The sequence below is a fragment of the Gymnoscopelus braueri genome (assembly GCF_963280865.1).
Source record: "Gymnoscopelus braueri genome assembly, chromosome: 17".
In the NCBI taxonomy this organism is placed as follows: domain Eukaryota; kingdom Metazoa; phylum Chordata; class Actinopteri; order Myctophiformes; family Myctophidae; genus Gymnoscopelus; species Gymnoscopelus braueri.
The window spans coordinates 18,598,850-18,617,431 of NC_137617.1; the positions used below are offsets into that span (position 1 = coordinate 18,598,850).

Sequence of the window (18,582 nt, forward strand, 5' to 3'; positions counted from 1 at the left end):
ATGTCCGCTTATTATAAGCGACTTTGGGCTTTGTTTTTCTGTAAAGTCGCTTGTAAATATTGGTAGCTGCCGGGTTGCGTTTTTTTTTGGCTTGTTTCTAAAATGTACTTATTTTGGGCTTGCTGTGTATGTTGTTTAAACCAGTGGTTCTTCATTTTCATGCCATGGACCCCCAAATTAATATGTAATTATCCAAGAACCCCCCCCCCCCATCTGAAAATATTTTGTGCCAGGGACCTCCCATACAAGATTTGTGTTGTTAAAATGTTTCAGAAATATTCTACATTCTTCACTCTTTTTGAAGATTTTTTGAAAAGAGCAGATCTACAAGCTCTGTGAGCTATTTTCAAATAGCTGATGATGTATGTAGGGTGTAAAGTTCTCGTGTGGCCTTCTTTTGTGCTTGTTTTCACAGACCGGGTTCAGGGTTGCTTGTTTCTCTCCCAGAATCTGGCAACACTGAATTAAATCCACACGAGCGTGGTGCTGGTGTTGGAAGTGTTTGGAGTTTCAGAGTAAATGAAGAAAAGCTCCAGCAGACAGAGAGCTCCAGCACAGTGACAGACAGATCAGACCACCTCCTCTCTCAACCTTGTGGGTGACCAAAAAAATAACTAGAATGAAATATGAATTCATTGTTGGTATTAGAGGACTTTAGGGCGTGAGTTCACACACTTTTCTGGGGGTTCTGAGACTGGAGCTGCTTCCTTGTTCGTCCACAAAGAGGTGAACTAGCTCAGTGTATCGTCACAAAGAAAGTTTTGCTCTGCTAGGCTCTGCTGCTAACTCGCACGAGCCAGGGTGCTGGTGGTGGGGGTGGGAAGGAAAGGACCGGGCTGCTATATTATTAACGTCCAGACTATCACTATTATTGACATACTGGTTTGTGGTAGTAGTGCGTATTCACTCGGAACCGGGGATTTGTTGGACAAAAAGACATTTTTTTTTAAAACATTCCTTTCTGACATCACAAACAAGACAAAGTAAATATAAATGACGATCCCCGACAGTCTCTATAAGTTGACACAAACTCGATGAAAGACCGACACTTGCAACTATTTTCGAACCGTCATCCTGGGTGAAAGAAGAGTTGCAGCTGGTTGTTGTAGCCACCACTCTCCTCCACCACCACTAGGTTCACCCCTAGAAAGACTTGGTTCTTGTTTTCAGCTCATCCACCGTTCAGTCTAGTCTGGGCTGGACTGGCCCCAAAATCTGATCAGATCTGTGGACGATGTCTGGCCGAAGTGGACTTGTTGGACAGTCGACCCGGGATCGAGCAACTTTGGGTCCACAGCCGCTCAGAGCAACAGTTCCGTACCAGCTGCACAACAAAACACGACAAAACTCAAGAGATCATGGCAAGTCAGGTACTGCAGCTGCCTTGGATCAAGACTTATCATAGATGTATTTTTTTTAATCGAGTCTGTCTTTTAGTCAGACTCGATACAATGCATCTATGACTATGATAGTCTTGATCCGAGGCTAGTATTGCAGCTCCAGTGTAACGTGTGGTGTACATTTTTATTATAATGCTATTGGGGTGTCTGGATTGGAATGAATGGAATCTTGTTTGATGATATTAAATCACAACCCAAAACTCGGACCATTTCACAAAGTCGGCAAAGGGAGTCATTAGCCCACCTTGATTAACATTTTTGCATTGATCCAGTAAGTTACAGCTAAATATTTGATGTAGTTCAACAAATAAATGAGCATTCAGAGCTTAAAGCTTAAAATAGCTGCCAAATTGCTGCCATGTTCCATTATTGTTGGACACCTTTTAGAACTCAAATTGTCTTTGCATGTTTAAGAAATAAGGTCTGTTTCCTGTTGACAGCAGGGAAGACCAAATCGCACCAGCTGAGCCCTGGCATACGGCGGACAGTGTCTCTGGATGCCATCCTCGGGCCCTACCTGCAGGGCCACTGGCCTAAAGAACCAGAGGGTCAAGGCAGCCTGTCTCGGAAGGACAAGTCCACCCAGGTCAGCTCTAAATGAGGGTGATCGTTTTTAGTCAGTTGGCATTAAGTCTAATTTAAAGGACATGCTATGCTTCACTACTGGTATTCCCATAACCAGCCAGTGTAACAAAACCACTTCTTTCTTCTTTTTTTGAGGGGTGGGGGGACGGGTGGGGTGGGGGGATTGTTGTGTCTGTGTGTTGCTAAACTAGGGTTTGTTTCAGGGCCTTGTGGCAGAGTATTAGGTTGCAGAGAAAAGCCTGCAGAGAGAGGAGAAAAAAAACCCTGAGAGGAGATGGAGGGAGGGAGTATCTGGTGTTTGGGTTGCTCTTACAGAGTGAGAACCACAGCCATGTGAACAGGCCTTGAGTCAGCTGACGGGGCCATTTCGGCTGCACCCATGCTCTCTGTGCAGGGCAGGCCATTGCTTGCTGCAAGCCCACATCCTCCCATTCTGTGTCTGTTTTCCATTCTCTTTCGTTTTTTTTAAGACTGAAAATCAAAATCAACTTTATTGTCACATCACAAGAAGTGCTGAAATTCTTTTTGTGTGCTCCATCATTTTTGTAGTTTTCCATGAGAAGGGAAAATACTAGATATACTGTAGAGCAGGAGAGAAAAGAAAATGCAGGATAAAAACTAGATATACTGTCGAGCAGGAGAGAAAAGAAAAATGCAGGATAAAAACGGGTCAAATAATGAATATATATATATATATTTTGTTTACAGATGTTTATTGTGTACATAAACGTACCACCATGAGGCAAGGCATTAAAATGTAGCAACAGGTGCAGTGTTCCAATATCAAGCTGCAATGGCTTTTTTGCAACCTTAATTTTGAAGTTTAGGGTAAAACAGAGGCTGGTTGTGTCTCAGCCAACCATCCTGTCGCCTTGGGCTATGGGATTACACAGCACTTGCAAACCGCGAGGCAGAGTGAGCGAGAGGGGGGCAGTGCCAAAGAATGTTTTATGTTGACTGCACTGCCTATTTCTCACCTCAAATGTTTTCAGATACGTTAAAGGGATACTTCACTTTCACATAAAATAAACATTAAAAATATATATAAAAAAAAAATGAAAGAAGTTATGGCAAAATAAAGGCCCCCTCACACATTAGTAGGACACTCTAATGCGTGAGGGGGCCATGAATTTTCCATTACTTTTTTCATTTATTTTTAATATATTTTTTAAATGTTTCCCCCCGCCGAAAGTGAAGTATCCCTTTAAGTACTTTAGTGTACTGTTGATATTTAAAACAGGAACATTTGTAATGTACCGTCTGGCCCGGCCCCTCATCTTGAATTAGATTCACAACAGAGTAGCAGCCCTTTGTTTCCATAATGATAATCAACTGCATGTAGGGGACACTGGGCTATGGGAATCACACAGGTGAATATAATAATGATTCATGATTATTCATAGGGGCTTGCTGATCACAAGTTTGTTTTTGTTTGACTTTGTCAAAGTAATTAAAATCAGACTTTTGACATAATACTTTTTTGGGGCATTTATTATATCCATTATTTATGACCACAGATATGATCTAAAAGTGTGCAAAGCCAATTTTTCATTTCAGCTGGTCTTTATGGGTGAAGTTTACAAAAGTGGTATGTAGGCGTGGATGTTTAAGTTAGTTGTACATCAGTCTCAACACAGTGGAATGGTTTAGATGTTGCGATACCATTTTTCCTTTCCTTTATGGGTTCCTGTGTTGAACATATAGCTCTGTACTACTAACCCAATATAGATGTGATATAATTGCTAGCATTGTTGTATAGCTTGGCTCAGGTGAAACCCTTTGTAAAACGTGAACAAATGCATACAGAAAATCAATGCCATTTTGACAATGCCATTTTGCTAGCTCTGACTAACGTTACATACTCCACTAGCACCGCCCGTGTTGTCTGTGTAGCGTAAATGAGCCATCTTCACGTTATAAATTGCATGGTATCAGATTGGTGAATCAACTTGTATACTCGCTGATACCTGATCCAGCATTTTAGACTGTATTGTAGGCATTTCCAATACTGGTATCAGAACTCTTAATTTTGTATGTCTGACATGTGTGCAGATGTGATGTAATAATGCGACTTGCTCCACATGCCCCCCCCTCTCTCTCTCTCTCCCTTCCTTACATCCACGTTTTAATTTTAGCAAGTTGATGTTGCCATGTCCCAAAAACAAAGCTCTAATATAAGACATCCATTGCCGGGTTGACACATCAGTAGGAAAAGAAGATGAGGCAAGCTATGGAACCCTTGCAAAACATGAATGTTTCTTTTATAGATCTTGATGAGTTCTAGAAGGTACATTTGTGGTACATTGGAGCAAGTATTCACAAGTGCTCTTTCCTTCATTTGTTAGTGTTAAAATGTCATCCTTGTGCCGGCTTCTTGGCTGACCATGTTGTGTTCTCTTCAACTCTCCAGACCCCAGACTCTTGGTCGGACAAAACTCAGAGCAGGAAAAATGGCAATGGGCACAAGCGCTCCGCATCATGGGGAAACTCAGAGCAGCTACGGGAGGTAAGTTGCCATCCAAACATTTAATTTGTTAAACAAATTTCTTGTAACTGGCAGATTGGCTAGGACCTGGGTTGAGCTGAACTTGAGTTGGGGTGTTTGTATTGGGGGAGGGGGTGGTGCATGAACTTGGCAAAGGCAAAAAATTCATGAACTTGGCAAAGGCAAAATGTTTTGAGTATTTTGAAGGCGTTGAGTAACAGGGGACCTAGTGATCTTACCTCAGCAGAAGAAACATTTTTCTGTTTTCACTAAAGCTACAGTCCAATTTCATGTCTCCGTTATCCAACCCACATTACTGTATTGCCACCCCCACAAACAAATCGACCACGGACCCATTGACAGCACATGGTTGCAAAGTTGTGTGGCATGCTGCAGTTTTAGCTCGGCACTTCCTCTCTGTGAATGTGTGCATGTGCTGATTGACTGACAATAACCCCTGCTCATCAGATTGCCAAGCTGAAACAGCAGCTGCAACAGCGTACCAAATCTGTCGTCTCAGGGGGCCATGACAAAGACCGCCAGCATGGCTCTCCTCCAGGGAGCTACAGTCCAGGGACTACACAGGTATATTTCCTCTACCACATCTCTTAAAGGTATCACCAGTAGGATTTCCCTATAGAGTCATAATAATCCCTTTTAGTCATCACGTATGGTCCCAAACTGTGGTGGTGTCTGTCTGTATCATAGACTGTAAAAAAGAATGGACACACCCACAGCATTGGTTTCTACAGACCGTAAATGAAGCCGATTGTTCAGGAATTTCAAATCCGCCATCTTTCTAAATCGCGTCATATCCTGCAGAATGCAACCAGACCAGTATTGGTTGTGTAGCTTGTCAATCAAATCATCCCGCCCCTCCTAGAGCATAACCTACTTTATCGTCAATTTTGAAATAAATGGGGCCATAATTTACCAAACGCATATCATGATGATTGAAAGAAGACTTTAAGCTAGTGACTGGAAGCATATAGTACTTATGACAATGTTTATTAACTCATTCACTACTAGACTTATTTCTGGCTGCGTTTGCCCACTGCCAGAGATTTTTCATAGTAAAAATAAAAGTACACCGGAGCCGAGATACAGAATTTTTAAGTAATAAGTTAACCAGGAAGTGGATAGGAGTCTAGATCTTCGAAAAATGATAACTCCTGGGTCTGTGGTTTTTTTTGGGGGAAAATTTTAAATTACGTTTTTTTTACGTTCTTGGCAGTATTGGTAATTGGAAATAAGTACGTTTTTTACGTTCTTGTAAGAAAATCAAGTCTAAAGTTCGTCAAAAACCCATCCGCTTGCATTAAAGGGACATATTGCCGATTTTGCATCAAACCCCTATTTTTATCTAGGTCTAGGACCCATAAACATGATCCTGGTGTTTATTTTGTGTTTTATCTGTATTTTTAGATTTTTATCTATATCCTCAGACTATGAGTCATTTGACTCATAGTCTCTTTATCTCACCTTATTTCCTGACTACAATGTAGACCACACCCCCACGCAGCCTCCCCTCCCCACAAGGAAGGGCAGTGCCCCAAAGCATTATGGTCATTGTAGTAATGCAGCAGTCCAGTCAAACCCCATTCAAACACAGACTTCTATATTTTTCTGGCCATAGGGTGCAAATTTCAAATTTTGCTACTGTTATCTACTACAAATATTATTAACATTGAGTGACTGTAAGTTCTTCCAGGGGGGAAATGCTCCTAAGAGAAATTCTTTCTGACACCAGCAGGGGTAAAACAGTGAAACTACAGGCCATTCATATGAACTGTCACTTGAACTCTCTTCCTATATCGACTCAATTTCAAAGCAGGAAGCTGGGCCCTTGGTCTGTATCTGTAGAGACCTGTCCCTCTGCCTGTATTTTCTCATTTTACTTGGTTTAGGATGTTTCTGGCTTTCAACTTTTGGGCAGATGTTGGCATTGGTGGTGTTGAGCCAGGAAGTAGGGGCCAGCTTTCGATGTTGTGTTTATAAACAAATCCTACTTATACCTCAAGTACACACAATATAATGATATATACTAAAACTGCAGTCGTTGCTTATTGTTTGCATATTAAAAGCTCATATGTGTAATCAATTGGTTATGCGTTGACTTGATTGCTGTCTTAAAAGGATCCCTGCCTAATAAGCCTTTATATGCCTTAATACATTATAATTGCCCTCTATAAGACAAATTTAAAACATCTTAAATATATATTTTTTTACTCAAGCGGAACAATGCCCGTTATTTGTTCATGTGTGGTCCAGCCCTATGGAATGCATGTGCTAATAAAAACATATTTAAAATCTTGTCAAGTATCAAGTTGTTTTTTAGTTATGTTTAGGTACACTTGTTTATTGCTGGACCACACATGGACAGAGGACATCATCAACTTGTGACGGGCTTGTCCCCCTTGAGTAAAAGATGAACGATTTCCTTTTTAAGAGATTAGATCAAACTTCATGAAAGCTATTTAAACTTGCATGCAGCAGCGACATGTATTATTACGACTATGAATATAACACGGTCAACACACATTCTGAAATGCCACTCGCTAATGTTGGACCCACAATTCCTCAACAGTTGGACACTGACATGATGATCGCACTGCATTCACTTACTAGAGTAGCCCATCACAGGAAGTGACTCTAAATGGGCCACTGAGGGAACAGGAAAATGACCATATCTCATGTTGCTTCTGCTTTACAGCACAGGCACACACTTCTGCTTCTGGGCCCAGCTGGTTACTTAATGTATTGTGTCACCCCTCACTGATTTAGTTCCCTTTCTAGATCAAAGTGCAGTAACTTGACAAACAGAAAAGAGTTAATAAGCCCAACTTAAGAGATAATTACCATACCAACATTGCTCATGCTGCATACAGAGTTGCCATACCTAATCTTTGATAAATAGTTTGGTGCTACCTGAGTATCAGTGCCAGGTCAACGTGCTGACTCAATTGTGAAATACGTGCTGAAAATGTGTGCATGTTAACCAGTTTCTGTTGGATTTGGTTCAGATTGTGTCTTGATTTTCTTTTTTTAATGCATACATTTGCTTCAGTTTTATTTCTTTGGATAAAGTCTAAACTTTGAATTAGATCAGACCTCATTTAAAGTGAATTTGAGTAGAGGTAGAACCTTGGATTGCGTTGCTACCTGGCTATTATATACGCTACTGTAAGTCATTTATCTGTTTCTATAGTAATTTCAGTTGCTCATTGCACTGTTAAACAAGTCTCAAAACATATGATTTTTCCAATATACATAATATTATGTATTTTTGTCCTCCTGGTACATAATTTTGGTAAAGTGAAATCGCACTATATTCATGTTATGTTACCCTTGACACAGGTTCTCAAGCACAACAATAATTCATAGGTCACTAGATTAAATGAACTTGGCAAAAAATAATACAGGATTATTTCTTTGTATATATTGGCAGCTTGGTTTGAGTTGTGCTTAAATGATTTTGGGCCATTTCACCATACTATGAGAGTGAATGGAATCACTACTTCTTTATATCTATATTTATATATATCGGGTTATTTGATTACAGAAGCAATGGCTAAAGATGGTCAGTGTATCGACTTAACTACGATGTATGGCCAGGTTTCAAAGTTCAACATTGCTTTAACCTGTGTGTGTGTGTGTGTGTTTTCTCAGACTCAGCCGGTTACCACCCCCCTCGCTCCACTGTACGGTCTGGCTCCTCGTCTGCGCCGTAGTGTGGAGGGTCTAAACCAGGAGCTAGAGGGCATGTTCATCTGTCAGCCACCAAACCATCAGCGTGGGGTAACTTTGCCACCTGCTCCCCTCACTACAGCCTTCTGAAAGTGATAGGACAGGATTGTCTTTTCATTGCTTGCATAATTGCCTGAAAGTCAAGGTTCTGAAATGGCGTAGGCAGTGAATATGTGGAAAGGGAGATAACCTGTGGTTAACCCCTGTGTGGGCAAGGTCGTGGGTGATTGGTGCAGCAAAACAGCCTGGGGTTTTATTGCTTGTTTTCTGTCTTGAGGTGATATTTCATTTGGGTAAAAGGAATGTCACTGTTGCCACACACAGCACTTTACCCCCAACATTAGCTTTCTTGTGGTCTTGTATCATTTGGCACCCCCACACCTTGAAAAACAGATAAGCCGAACTTCTGGGTAGCTCAGTGGTTGGCATTGTTCCCTCACAGCAAGAAAGTCGTTCGCAGCCAACTAGGGCCTTTTTGTGTAGAGTTTGCATATTGTCCCATGTTCATGTGGGTTTCCTCCCACCAGGGACAGTACATGCCACCTTGACCAAAAGGCCCTGGCCTTACAGCTGAAGAATCAGAATCTGAATCTGAAGCTGTTCCTTGCCTTGTGTGCCGGACAGTGGCTGCCTCCTGTCCCATTGCTTAGGATGCATTGAGTGCAAGGATGATTTCGGGAATGTGAAAATCTATTTGATGATTAAATCAAATGCAACAATAAAAAATAACATAACATGCATGCAGTGGTGTAAAGTAACTAAGTACATTTACTCAAGTACTGTACTTGCGTACAATTTTGAGGTATCTGTACTTTACTGGAGTATTTCCAATACTTTTGCTTCTACTCCACTACATTTCAGAGGCAAATATTGTACTTTTACTCCACTACAATTATTTGAAAACTTAAGTTACAAGTTACTTTGTGTAGATTTTTATTATTATTACAAAACTTACATTAACCACTTCAGCCCTATATACATTTCGGCCATTTGAAAATGGCCGATCTACAAGCTCGCGACGCATTCTGAGCTTGTTGATCTGCCATTTTCAAAAGATTTTCATACATTTGAAAACTTGTGAAATGGGACATTCTGCACAATGAGTACTGGTACTTTTGACCTTAAGTACATTTTGATACCAATACTTTTGTACTTTTACTGAAGTATTTTTTTTATTTCTGACCTTTACTTGTAACAGTATTTCTACATTGCAGTATTGATACTTTTATTTATGTAAACATTTTTTACTTTTTCCACCACTGCATACACGCTACGTGGAGTAAAGGGTGTCTTGTGGTTTCAGCTCCTAGAGGTTCCAGACGGCCATCGGGCTCCAGTGCCTCCCCAGAGCTGCAGCAGTGGATCCCAGAGTGACCCCTGCACTACACCACCCTCTCACGTGTGCTCTTCTTCATCTTCTGCCTCCTCTTCACCCTGCTTCTCTCCATCCTTCCTCTCCACAAATTCCTCTGCTGTCGAAGAGGTACCCGTGGACCTGGACCACGGTCAGTGTACAATAATGCCATAAAATCTAGAATGCCGCCTTTAAACAAAGCACATTTGGAGACCATCGGGGTTTAACCACTTATACTCTCTTTTACACTTTGTCGTACGACGGTGTCATGCAATGAGAATAGATAGACTATCTACAATTTCACAATGTGTCATGACGCCTTGTGAGCTTGTAGGCCAACATTTTTTGCTATTAAAAAAATAAAGAATGTCGCCTATAGCATGCCTAAAGTAAGGACACAAGGTTGAAAGACAGTGGTTAAAGTTAAATCTGTTGTCCGAGCAGTGCCACGTAATAAGACAGCTTTTTTTTACTTTCTGTAACGCCAAGCATTTGCACATTTTTGAGTATCAACAAATAAAGTGACACTAATCAAATCTTATCAAATTTCCATATCAAAAGTGTAATAATTGTTTCCTATGAGTTGTATTTTGTCGACAGTGGCTTAATATTTCCTCTCAATGTTTATTTCTCAGAGCTGATAGAGGGTGCAGAGTACCTCCTGTCTCCGTTGTCCTCCCATAATGATGTTGACGCCACCTTCCCCATGCTGCTGTCCTCTTCTCCACGCCCCAACAAGAGTTACTGCTTCCAGAGAGAGCCCCCAGAGGGCTGCGAGAAAGTCCGCGTGTTTGAGGAGACCAGGTAGGTTTTTAGATTTCACGTGTACATACACACACACACGTCACCCACAATAATAAGCGCCGACGACCCAAACCAAGATTGAAAGCTTAACTCGTGTATGTATTCTGCTTATGTACTGAACGCATTCAAACAAGTCCAGTCTACAAACACAAAATACAGTGTATTGCATAATGGAATGGAATAAAACTAGAAAAAGTGCTCCTCGGAGCACAGGTCTCCGCCAGGTCAGGTAGGCTATTGTGGCCTATTGGTGGCGCTATAATAGGCCAATGTGAAAAGGGTGCCATTTCTTAGGCCTTGCACGACAATCGGACACTGACTGCATTCATAGTTTGAGGCATTTTGTTAAAAACATTTGTTTTGCTAAATTAGACCTGCTGGTGGCGCTATAACAGGCCAATTTTAAAAGGGTGGCATTTGATCCTCAACATAGTGTAAATGTGCGTGCAAAGTTTGACCGCAATCGGACGGTGCGTTCATGATTTGCGGAATTGTGTTCAAAACAAGCCAATAATGCAAACTTTTGATGTCAATCTTAGCCAATCAGGATGGAATATGAAAAAACTGAAAGACCCGTTTCGTTTAATGACTATAGACAAATCCACAGACGCGCTGCCTGTAGGCGGCCATTGCTGCGGTGTCGCGTCTGCGGAGCGTTGACACCGCAGCAATGGCTGCGCGCAGGGCAGCGCTCCGTGGATTTGTCTATAGAGATACTGTGTACCGATTTGCGTGATTTTTGGACAAAATTTGTAGGAGTACTGTCAAAAAATATGTTTTGCCCAAATCGGCCTCCTGGTGGCGCTATAAAAGGCCCATGAAAAGAATTTGGGGCAGAGGTTCTGAATTGGCATCCAGGGAGTGTGTGTGCACAGTTTCGCTGCGATCAAGCCAACGGTGCCGGAGGTTAGCTGGTCACGGACGGACGGACGGACGGACACACGGACGGACGGACAGACAGGGGGAAAAACATACTCTCTCGCTATGCCTTTCGGCCTGGCGGAGACGATGACTCTACTGTTAAAAGAAATGTGCTTGAACTCAAATTACATTGGTGCATGTGTGCCCTCTAGTGGTGGATATTCTCAATGGGATTTTATTAGCCCTATTTTATCATCTTTCAAAAATACATTGCAGAGGGTTGAGCCAGTAATCTTTCAAAATGTTAAATTAACTTTTGAAAGCATTCAATAAACACTAGATCTTCACCCGGGTGCAAGGCGCTGGTCAGTGCTTTTTTTCCCCTTTTTGGATCGTTTTTCAGCTGACCCATCACGATAAATGTCGTCCGTCTTGATATTGTGCAGTTTTTTGTTGTTGGTCTGTATAATAACACTTTGGTTTGCTTCTGTCAATTTAAATGTGCTCTATAAATACATTTTGAGATCACTGGCTCAACCCGCTGCAACAGACACGGTTGTGATATGCCCCGGTCCACTGTCTGCCGCAGAGGATGAGATGAAGGAATACAAGGCTATAAATATGGACAAATGCAAAGCCACCAGTCCTAGCTGATGGTCTTAGACCGGGAGCCAGGCCCAGCCCTCAGGATGTTCTCTGCTAACTTTTTGTCACTATTATTTCCTGTTTGCATATACCTTGGGCCATCACAAGTTCATACTGAACACCACCAACTCGGGGCTGTTTGGTCTCAGGGGCCCCAAAACCCCTTTTTGGGGCGAAATTCATGTTAATGGCAATATAAATGTACTAAAATTACATAAATTGTCTTACACATATGAAATTCGGCATGGACTATCCTGACACATAGGGGTAAGTAGCAAAATAGGATTCTGGTGCTTGCTACCATTGTATTTTTAAATATGACCTACAACATCCCCAGAAACACACACAAAAAAACTGTCTGCTTGACAAATAACAACAAAGATGATTATTTTCCAGCACTTTATGGTGAATATCACTGCCTCACTTGTATATAGAAAACCTCCCATGTCCCTTGATTGATTTGATTAAAATTTGTATTAGGCAAAAGAATGTAAAACAACAGTTACATTTATAATGCTTTTGTCTAAAAGGTCCGGCCAAAAAAGTCCTTGCGGACTTGTTTCCGTTGGGGTCCTTGAGTTAATTTCATAGACATATATATATAGTAGCAACCAAACAGTTCAAATATCAACATGAAAATACAGATAATACAGAAAAAATACCACTATGTACAAAAAAAGCATTTAAAAAATATATGTACAAAAAAAAGGGGGGGGGAAGCATGGAAAAATAAAAATTATATACAAAAAAAGCATGAGGAAATACAAAATATGTACAAAAAGAGGAGGGGGGGTCGTCTGTCTACAGCTAAGCTTCAATTTGAGCCCAAGATGACCTTTGTATCTTGAAAAATTCTCTTTCTGTAGCCAAAATTCTGCACTATACATCAAATCGGAGAAAATTTAATATTCAGTCATAGTAGAGGCCTTAGGAGGGGTCCACGTGTGATTGCTTATTATCTATTTTTCTAGTTTGGATTTTTGGCATCCAGGACCTCTAATATAGGGATTTTGATCATCCCAAGAAAAAAAGTGTGTTTTTTTCAATGTTTTATTACCCCTATGAGACCTGTGGGATTGCTGGCTGGAACGCCGGCGAGACTGTCTTTCGGAGACTGTGGCACGCTCAAATTTAGACGTAGCCCAAAGATAGAGATCCTTTGATTCTAGACAAGCTCAGGTTTCCAATGGGACCAACCTTGTCATGCTAGAACACATTTTGGCGAGGGGAAAAACAGCCATCACCACTTTCCAAATCTCATTCAGTTTTGGGCAAGAACCATTTTGCACGCAGTACAAATATGTATATTTGTACTGCGTATTCTGCCTATTTTAAAAAGGAGACCACTGTACTGTATCTATAGCTGTATGAGACCACTGTACTTTATCTATTGCTGATATGAGACCACTGTACTGTATTTGGACCACTGTACTGCATCTATAGCTGTATGAGACCATGACTGTATTGCATCTAGACCACTGTGCTGCATCTATATCCCACTGTACTGCGCATATATAGACCATTGTACAGCATCTTGAGACCACTGTACTGCATCTATAGACCATTATACTACATCTTAAGACCACTGTACTGCATCTAGAGACCATTATACTACATCTTAAGACCACTGTACTGCATCTAGAGACCACTGCACTGGATCTATAGCTGTATGAGACTACTGTACTGCATCTATAGACTAACTACTGTATCTATAGACCACAGTAGTGCATCTGTAGACCACTATACTGCATCTGTAGACCGTTGTCGTGATCTGTAGACCACCACAGTGCATCTGTAGACCACGCTAGTGCATCTGTAGACCACTGTAGTGCATCTGTAGACCACTATACTACATCTGTAGACCACTGTTGTGATCTGTAGACCACTCAACTGCATATGTAGACCACTGTGGGGCATATATAGACCACTCTAGTGCATCTATAGACCACTGTAGTGCATCTATAGACAACTGTAGTGCATATGTGGACCAATGTACTGCATCTACCGAGTCTTTGCGGCGACCGCCCCCCACTGAGGGCAAGCTGTTCCAGAGCCTGGGCCCCCCCCAGGCTCTGTAGACCACTGGACCATTGGTCTATAGATGCAGTACAATGGTTTATAGATTCAGTACAGTGGTTTATAGATTCAGTACAGTGGGATATAGATGCAGCACAGTGGTCTAGATGCAATACAGTTATGGTCTCATACAGCTATAGATGCAGTACAGTGGTCTCATATAGCAATAGATGCAGTACAGTGGTCTCATACAGCTATAGATGCAGTACAGTGGTCTAGATACAGTACAGTGGTCTCATATCAGCAATAGATTAAGTACAGTGGTCTCATACAGCTATAGATACAGTAAAGTGGTCTCCTTTTTACAATAGGCAGAAATTACATATTTGTACTGCGTGCAAAAAACTGCATGGTTCTTGCCCAAAACTGCATGAGATTTGGAAAATGGTGAGGGCTGTTTTTCCCTCGCCAAAATGTGGTCTAGCATGACAAGGTTGGTCCCATTGGAAACCTGAGGTTGTCTAGAATCAAATGATATCTCTATATTTGAATAAGCAATCGTGCGTGGACCCCTCCTAGGGCCAGTGATGTGTTCTACCGTGGTACGCTGTGTACGCAGTATGGCCTGCAGATTTTTTTCGTCGCCACCGTATACATCCAAAAACGGTTCGAAACGGCGTATCTGATACGTTGATACGCATCTGATACGCTGCACCCAGGAGTGGCTGGGCTGGGGGGCAGCAATACAAACAGCAAGAATGTGGTCTGACCGTCTGACTAGTCTAACTCTGAGGTGAAGCCGTGAAGGCAGCTCCGAAGTGGTTGAGTTACAGGGTGATTAACATTAGAAACAGTAGAAAATCAGTATAAAGCATATTGTAAGTGTACTCAGTGTTACTGTGAAACTGGGCCTGAGTGGGCCTGGCCGAGTTTGCGGGGAAGAAACGCGCGCGGAGCGCGAGCAATTTTTTTACATTCATTAATTATACACGCGTGCGTGCCGTGCGTGTGGGAGGAACTAGGGGGGGAATTGTTATAGTATACCCTCCAAACAAATCTAGAACACCACTGCCTAGGGCCTCTACTACATGACTGAATATTCAATTTTGAGGTATAGTGCAGAATTTTGGCTACAGAAAAAGTAATTTTCAAGATACAAAGGTCATCTTGGGCTCAAATTGAAGCTTATGGACATGGGAAGTTTTGTATATACAAGTGAGGCAGTGATATTCACCATAAAGTGCTGGAAAATAATCATCTTTGTTGTTATTTGTCAAGCGGACAGTATTTTCTTTGTGTTTCTGGGGATGTTAGGTCATATTTAAAAATTCAATGGTAACAAGCACCAGAATCCTATTTAGCTACTTACCCCTATCTGTCAGGATACTCCATGCCGAATTTCATATGTGTAAGACAATTTATGTAATTTTAGTAAATTAATATTGCCATTAACATTAATTTCGCCCCAAAAAGGGGTTTTGGGGCCCCTGAGACCAAACGGCCCCGAGTTGGGGGTGTTCAGTATGAACTTGTGATGGCCCAAGGTATATGCAAACAGGAAATAATAGTGAAAAAAAGTTAGCAGAGAACATCGTCAGGGCTGGGCCTGGCTCCCGGTCTATCTGACCCCCCCCCTTTTTTTCCTTTTCAGCACAAAAGGTGCTCTAGGCAGTGTTTTTTTCTGCATAAGGCAGACTGTGTGAACACACCCTAAGTAATGTGTAACTCACAAATGACATGAAAACTGATAGAACGCTCGCACACTGGGCTCCAGTTGCAGAAATTATATATTTTTAACTAACAAATGACAACACCTGCCCCCATCTTCTTCATCTCTCTTCAGTGTTCCACATCAACCCAAGGCCGCCCTCATCTCCTCGTGCCCAGACCCCAACAAGGTGAACTTTACCCCCCACGGTGGCTCTGCCTTCTGCCCCGTCAGTCTCCTCAAGCCTCTTTTGCCCTCCATGGACCTGCTGTTCCGCAGCTTGGCTGTCTCCCCAGCAAGTAGCAGCTCTGGCCTGGTCACGGTCTCCTACGAGTCGACACCCTCCACTGGTAATCTTGGTCCTCACCCAGATTCCCCCATCTCCACTGCTGTGTGACGAGGCCAAAGGCATTGGAGAATTTTCTTTCTGATTTATTCCAAAAGCAGGTGGTAGACCATTTTGCTTTGAATAAAGCATTCATCATAACGACATCTTACCGTTTCTCCCACCTGACTTCATCTGAAGCCTGAAATCAAAATTCGGGGGCCATCTGGAATAATTGCCGAACCACGTTAATAAATAACGCCTAACCTGACTGGAATGACAGTGAGTGAGCTGTACCATGGTCAACATTAGCCAAACTACCTATCACTGCCCTTTTTGGTTAACATTTTTTTTAAACAAGCACTGGTAGTTATGAGGCGTTTCATTCCAGTGGCACTTACTGTAGCAAGTTCTAGTTTTTAATTCCAGTTTATTTTTCTACAGACTGTTACTTGATTCCAGTTGATTATTTTGCAAGATGTGGAATATGCTGTCTCCTCAAAATGGCTGTTTGGTCCACAGCTTACTATATTTGAGAAACAGAACAACAATCTGCAGACCGATGACATCACTGATGGCTGTATGTTAGAAAGCTTTAATTAGTCTGATGTTAAAATACCTTTAGTATTTTAGGAAAGTGACTATTCCGTTTAGTTTTTTTTAATAAGGAAAGAAATATGGTTTAAAAAAAGTAGCAGTGTAAGAGGAAGTAATCTTGTCATCTGCAATCAGAAAAAAGTATATAATTTTTATGATATAAAAATATTTTTGGGCAACTAGACTTTCTGAAGAGCAAAGACTTGGTGTTTATATCAATTCTTGCACCAAAGAAGTATTTTTGGTCACACATGCTGGTTAAGAGTGTGCTGTATCTGAGTATTTTATAATTGACATTATTCGAACCACGGTCATATAGCGGGTTTGGGTGTGAGCAAAATGGCGCCTGTGTGAATATGGCCAATAGAACTTCTCTCTCCAGTCTTATTCTATAGGTGTAATGAAGTTACACAATTTGTTGGACGCGTGTTCGTGGATAATCTTTCACTTGCGCAGTGAAGTTTGGATTTTTCTTGAAAGAAATGTCATGTATGACTCACAACTTTGATTTAGTCATTCTGGAGAAGACTGGCTGAACCTGTCATTTCAATACAAAAGGTTTTGGGTTCGATTGAAGCTATCCAAAATGGAGGAAGAATGTGGTCGAATATAATGGCTTTTAGTATTTAAAGATATTTATCTACATTTCAACTGAAAGAGAATTTTGTTTTTAACCACTTTAAATATGCAGCAAACACATTATTTGAAACGCACAAACGCATGAGGTTTATGGTTTATTTTTATGCTTGCATCCTTGGTGTCATTGAAGAACAAAGCATGACAAATCAGTTTGGTACTTTTTAATGAATGGAACATGTTGCTCCGTTAAATTACATTTTGATTTCATTGAAAAGCTTTTTTTTAAGGAAATGTTCCTATTGTTGGACTTGCAAGTCTACCTTAAGGATGAAACTAATGCATTCCTTAAGCCTGTAAAGAATTTTCTGTTATCTTGTGATGTATTTCCTATTAACTTGCAAAATGGCAACTTGTAAATATGTTAATCGGACAATGTTGATATTCTTAGATTTTCTAGTTGCGTGCTTGTGTGTATTTTCTTATATATATATAATAGTTTTGTGAGGTCTCACAGCTAAGTTGACTACCTAAATCAGTTTAAGAGGTGTAGACTTGTCATCCTTAATGATGAACATTTCTCTGAAGGTATTCCATTACTTTTTCTCCACTAAGCTGACGAGATGTTAAAAAGAGAGGTGGAGGAAAAAAAGTTTGTCGAGTAGAAATGTATGCACAAATTGAACAGCTACTTTTGAGTCACATTTTATTTTTCTACTTCACTTTTTTTTGTACTTTTTTTTTGGGTAACTAAGTGTTAATATGTATCATTTTCTACTCTCTTTTCAATTATCTGCAACATAAGCTAAAAAGAAAAAAAAAATCTGTTCTGATGTTACTTTAGTTTTGCCCCCTGTCGGTAGAATATCAGACTGGGTGTAACGTGAACATTGTATTCAGTGTGGATTTTTATGCACTTCAAGAAGAGGATTTTATGTGGTGGAGGTTTTTCTCTCCTACATCGTTATTGAATCATTGTCCTGGGGTGGTTGTCTCTGAAAATAGTTTCAATGTGTGTGGGAACTGTCAATGGTAGGATTGTCTAATCTTTTGACTAATCCCTAGTGTATTAGTAATGATGAGACTGCCTTATCCTAGCAAGCCACAGCTGTCGGTATTGTGGGAAAAGCTATTAGCTCAGGTTCTTTTTTGTTTTTTCTATCCACATAAACATGAGAAATTTGAGAAACTTTGTTTGCGATTATTATACATAAAATCATGCTGCATAATTTGATATATATATAAAATGACCAATGCTAAGGTAGCCTATAAAAAATATCTTTAGGCCTATTTGAAAATGTAAATTAAAAGCTTGTAGGCCTAGAATAAAGATCTACTTTGGGGGGGGGGGATATTTGGTAATTCTTTGAACATTTTAAAAACATATTTTTGAATAACATTTTATGTAGGCTAGGGCTTAAAGTGTTTAACGTGTCTATATCATGTGCAGAAATGTATAGCCTACCAGTGGCATGTACA

At 40.9% G+C, this 18,582-nt stretch overlaps 1 protein-coding gene across 2 annotated transcripts; it reads left to right on the top strand.

Moving 5' to 3' along the window:
- Positions 1–515: 515 nt before the first annotated feature.
- On the top strand, positions 516–18,290 carry LOC308104747 (protein FAM117A-like). Of its 2 annotated transcripts, none has more exons than XM_080455254.1 (8): positions 516–1,361; positions 1,841–1,986; positions 4,396–4,491; positions 4,939–5,055; positions 8,140–8,268; positions 9,521–9,722; positions 10,207–10,375; positions 15,741–18,290. In XM_080455254.1, exons 1-8 carry the CDS (start codon positions 1,235–1,237, stop codon positions 16,000–16,002), a joined length of 1,248 nt encoding a protein of 415 aa, XP_080311380.1. In that variant the 5' UTR covers positions 516–1,234; the 3' UTR covers positions 16,003–18,290. The 2 variants fall into 2 exon arrangements, with proteins under 2 accessions (XP_080311380.1, XP_080311381.1); XM_080455255.1 differs by having other exon boundaries at positions 1,844–1,986.
- Positions 18,291–18,582: the final 292 nt, after the last annotated feature.